General features: G+C 49.2%; 1 protein-coding gene across 1 annotated transcript; it reads left to right on the plus strand.

Annotated features, from left to right (window-relative positions):
- Positions 1-3,968: 3,968 nt before the first annotated feature.
- On the plus strand, positions 3,969-5,145 carry COCMIDRAFT_100168 (carbohydrate-binding module family 1 protein; the record flags this gene model as incomplete). The annotated part of the gene is made up of 3 exons (XM_007691615.1): positions 3,969-4,205; positions 4,259-4,564; positions 4,621-5,145. The coding sequence occupies 3 exons, from the start codon at positions 3,969-3,971 to the stop codon at positions 5,143-5,145; spliced, it is 1,068 nt and encodes a 355-aa protein (XP_007689805.1).
- Between the last annotated feature and the right edge of the window lie 203 nt (positions 5,146-5,348).

Below are 5,348 nucleotides of genomic sequence, written 5' to 3' on the forward strand. Positions count from 1 at the left end.
TATAGTATAAAAGTTAATCTTCTATATTTTATAAATTAATTACTATAATTACTTTCTTAATAGCTATTATAGTAGTAGAGATATTACGTATTGAAAATGATAGGTGGATATTTTGATGGGGTAGCTAGTATTGCATTGGGTGAACTGTTGCACGCACTGACCACATCCAGTAGTGGGAATCTAGCCGAGATGGGTTGCAATGATATTAAGCGCGCACCACTTCTTCTATTGATGCCAAGCTTTCCACGATACGAACGTGACGTCTTTTCTACAGTATGCTCATGCGCACTCAGATAGACAACATTTCAATCTACGCCCGAAAGTTTTCCTTCTTATCCGAACTGTAGGAGTTGTAGGAGGCAACATTCCGACGTGGCTGGACGAAACGATGGTATGGGAAGCATAATCATACGATTATCAGTGTCAGCACATGGAGTTTCTTCTGGGTTGCAGAGCTTCCAGTTTCAATAGTCTGGCCCTCAGGAGATGCTATTCGGTGTTCATCATTCAGCTTAAGCTGAACTAGAGATACTGGGAAGCTTATGTGGAAAAGACTGTTTTGCTCCGCTATCATCTTCACTTTAGCATTTCTATATTGGCTCCATCTCCCGACTTACAACCAATCAAGAGCTCTTACCTCAAAAGCGCCACTCATATATAATACTATTGCTTCCAATAACCCATCCTTGGCCCCTGCACCAACAATACCCTCCCAACACTTTTGCCCCTATCCTCAACATCACCTGAGTGCGGAACTGTTACGGTGCTATTACCGGTACCAACAGTTTTACATACATATATCGTGGTCTGCCTATAGTAGATGACCCCGAGCACCTACGTGGCCTGTGTGTACGCTTTGGTGTTCTTGTGGTTGGCTGGCGTGATATGTCTATATATTCCATCCAGGATCGCAACGGGGATAGCGAATCAGTCTGTCTTGACGAAAATATTGTTACGCCTATGTTCAACGCGAAGACAGGCAATGCCGCCGGACAAGCGACCTTGCTATGAAGAGCACCTGATATCTTCAGGCACTATTGTACCGTTTGTGATAACAGGCGCCTGTGAGAACTTTTGTTTGGTGAGTGTCCGAGATTGGCGCTGGTGTATCAACCCGAAGAAATACCTGCTTGTTGGATGTCGGACCTACCGTCGCCATGCACACTGCAGTGAGTGCTTCATACTGACGGTAGGTTGTACTGTTTCCTGCATCTCATAGGACAATTGTTTTGTGTCTTGTTGAGGATAGGGTATAGTTTTACGTTGGAATTAGTATATTTTATCGCATCCAGTATATCTGAAGTCTATGTTGGATCTCTGTGGTCGTTAACCTGATTTCTAGCCCTGACTGTAGGTTCTATCCTTATCTCCTAGCCATGATGGGCTTTTGCAGATAACACATAGTGGGATAGAGGTTTTCATGATAACAAAAAAAAAGCTGGTATAGCCAGCATTTTTTTCGTAAGACTTTGGTACAATACATTTGAATTTGACACCTGCCCCTTTTATTCATCAAGGTTGTGTGAACACGATCCTCCTCTGTCAATCCAGATCAAGCACTTCAGTCATGAGCTCTTTTCTGTTTGGGTAGTTCATCTTACGAAAACCAGAAGGCGTATCGATGCTTACGAAAGGCCTTTGCTATTGATCTGCTTTCTCAATAGGAACGTTGTCTGGTATCGAGTCAATGAAGACATGCAATAAACCACGGAAGTTCCTGTGTCGTTTGTTACTAGAGCGTAGACTCAGCCTGAAGTTTACTCCTGTATTCCAATGCGTGTATAGGAAACAGGCCAACTTTGCTACGTTCCAGTGTACTTGTAGAATATGAAAAAGACATGGCTTGTGTGGACTTCTGCAGTGAGCCCCGTTAAAGTCTGACAGACACCTGAAGGTAGCAACCACGTATATATATACATGAAAGACTGAATCAGGGCGGGCTGTTTGTCGGTCTCAGCTTTCCCTGAGCGATGCAAGTCGACAGTAACGGAAAGATCATCTGGGCCAAGTCTTCCTAAAGCAGTTGTAAGACCTGAATCACAGCGGCCGGATGATTGAAAGAGGTACGCGAGGGGACTACGTATACTAGCGTATTCCACGTGTTTGAAACACGGTGAAACATCTTGGAAGACTTTGGAAGGAGTGGGGTCTTCGAATGGAAGAACCGGGAGGCGCGGAAGCGGGATTACATGGCAAAAAAGAGTTTCAAAGTCCACACTATGGAAAATGCCCGAGACAAAGAAATCCGGGTAGATTTTGCTTACAGGTGTGACCGACTAGTGATGGCAGGTTTACTCAGACGGAATGAGTAGTAGTGCCGGATACACTCCATTGGGACTGCATTATAGTGACTGGCGACGTGATCTTGCAGGCCCTCTGACTAGTCACTCGAGGGGTCCGTATCGGGAATTGTTCTAGGTGTCGACCCAGAACGCCTCGACAAGTCCTTGGGTCTATGGTAACTTGCGAGGTTACCTAGGTACAGAAAAGGGTTTCTGGATAGCCACAGCCAGGGCCAGTCTTGGTTGGCTTGTGAGCGGGTATGCGCCTCTTCCAAATGCTAGACTTGAACAGCCACTTTTACGCAAATGCACATTTGCATCACCAGAACAAGTTCCAAGGCGCGTGAAACTACAGTGTATAGTGGGTAAATATATTTAGATTAAAACCAAGACATAAGAAGATAATGCAAAGAAGCTGCCAAGAAGCTGCACGTTTCACGCAGACCCACTGTTGCGAGCACAGCCCTGGCAGCAATTCGGTCGAAGTGGCCAAGCGTCTACATGAAACACATGATGTCGAGTGGGCGAATGGTAATGCCTCGTTTTGGCGGAGACACACCTTTTGGGCTGGACCGGCGGCTGCCAAGCAAACGAGCTGTGGAGAAGCAATCCAACTTGGTACTATCAACTTGACATTGTCCCAGCGGCCCCTACCGTGTTTCTTTGATAGAGGTTGACGATGCAGCCCCCTTTGGACAGGTACATAGTAGTATGTACCGGATTCGACTGGCTCTAACTACTAAACACACAAGCACATAAGCACAAACGACGGAATTCACTTGGCAATGTTGACTATGCACTGCGCCCTTCACTCGACCTACTTTCTTTCCTTTCGACATATACCATCTGTCAGCGCCTAGGGCACGGCGAAATACCATAACAGCGATCCCGGGAGTAGGTTCGGCACCAATACCACATGACACCTGCCTTCCAAGCCCGAGACGATGATGTTTGGAACATCCACCGTTGCCCCATCGCATTTCCCAGGCCGCCACCACCAAGACTCTGTGTGAGCCTCCGTGTCAAAAGAAATGGATGACAACGGCCGTGTTAATGCACACAAGAGATGTTGACGTAACTACATAAAAAACCAAGTACACAAGGCGCTCACATACCGCAGCCGTCGATAGAGCCATTGCTTGATCAATGGCAACAATGAGATTTGCACGCATGATTCATGCCCACAGGTTCGAGAACACAGGACGTAAAATTGTGTGCATTTCGAGCAATCCACCATAAGGCGAACAAGGGCACTAGACGCGTTCCGCCCAGACGGAGGTGGTCTTGGCTTCATCTGTACCGTTGACAACTCCTCCATGGCCCATAGACAGTCCAAACGGTGGGCTACGACTCGTACCAGCGCTAGATGGCTGTTACCCGCAATGGCATTTGGATTAGCCGCCTCGTCCCTGTTGTCTTTTCTAGGCATACAAGCGGAGTAGCCAATAATTTCCAAGCGACATGACTGATCTCTGGACCCGCGCGCTTGTGTAGGAAGAGAACTGGATAGTATAAGAAGTACCTATCCACCCCAGAGATCAAAGGGCACGCTTGACGCTCAACATTCATTCTCTCTACATATTCGGTTCCGTCTTTGACTTATTCGTTCATTTCGACTTCTGCTTCGAATAGCCACTCTTTCACAAGACAGGTTCTACACTCGACCAGTTCATATCCTCATTCAAAATGAAGTCCTTCATCTCTGCTCTCGCTTTCGCCGGCGCTGCCAGCGCCCACTGCACCATCTGGGGTGTTTCCGTCGGCGGCAAAGACCTTGGCTACGGCAACTCTCAGGGTGGATACATTGACACTCCCCCCAACAACTCTCCCGTCACCGATGTTACGTCCAAGGCAATGGAGTGCAATGTAGCCAACATCAAGGCGGCCAAGTCCATCTCTATCAACCCTGGTGATGAAGTCGCTGTAAGCATTTGTGTGCCACAGTTTCGGATTGAAGACGTGCTAACAGTGACCAGGTCCAATGGTTCCACAACGGACCCGGAGCCGGCGACCAAATCATTGATGGATCTCACAAGGGACCAATCAGCGTCTACATGTCGAAGGCTGGCTCTTCTATGTCGTGGACCAAGATTGCCGAGGATGGATATGACGGCAAGTCGTGGGCTGTCACCAAGCTCCGCGATGGTGCGTACAACGGAAAGAAGGGACAGCACACCTTCAAGATGCCCGCCGTTGCTCCCGGAGACTACGTCATCCGTCCCGAGATTATTGCTCTCCACGAGGGCAACAGGGCTTCCGGCGCCCAGTTCTACATGGGATGTGTAAGTTGCCTAGTTGCATGACAGGCTTAGTAACAGACGCTGACTTGAGATTGCAGATTCATGTCAAGGTTGGCGGATCCGCCAGCGGCGCTCTTCCTGCCGGTGTCTCGATCCCAGGCTACGTCACTGCTACTACCCCTGGTGTCTTGTTCAACATCTACAACTCATTCTCGAGCTACCCTATCCCTGGTCCTAAGGTCTGGAACGGTGCCGGTACTGCTACCGCCGCTGATGCTGCTCCCGCTGCCTCTCCTGCTGCTCCCGCTGCCTCTCCATCTTCCGCTCCTGCTGCCGGCGCTCCCTCTACTGAGGCTCCCTCTACTGAGGCTCCTTCTGGTGAGGCTCCCGCTGCTGAGGAACCCGAGGAGTGCACTGACGATACTACAGAGCCTGCCGAGGAACCTGCTGCTCCCGCCCCTGCTGCTCCCGCTGCCTCTGCTCCTGCTGCTGCTCCCGCTACCGGTGGTGCTGAGGCTCAGAAGTGGCACCAGTGCGGTGGTCAGGGCTACACGGGCGCAACTGCCTGCGTCTCGGGCACTACATGCACCAAGCAAAACGACTACTACCACCAATGTATCTAGATTGGCATGGCTGATGACTATGCTGGGGGAGTCCAGAGGGACGGGTAGTATCGGTGGGCGATATTTGTGGAGAAGTTTGGCTTGTAGAAGTTTGTGACTATTTGCTGGTGTCAAGTGGGCTCGGCCGCGTAGGGCCGGGCTTGCGCACCGCTGGTTTTCGATTCTAATGTACATACGTAAATTCCACGACGAATTGGACAAAA

This window comes from Bipolaris oryzae (genome assembly GCF_000523455.1).
Source record: "Bipolaris oryzae ATCC 44560 unplaced genomic scaffold scaffold_104, whole genome shotgun sequence".
NCBI classification, from domain to species: Eukaryota; Fungi; Ascomycota; class Dothideomycetes; order Pleosporales; family Pleosporaceae; genus Bipolaris; species Bipolaris oryzae.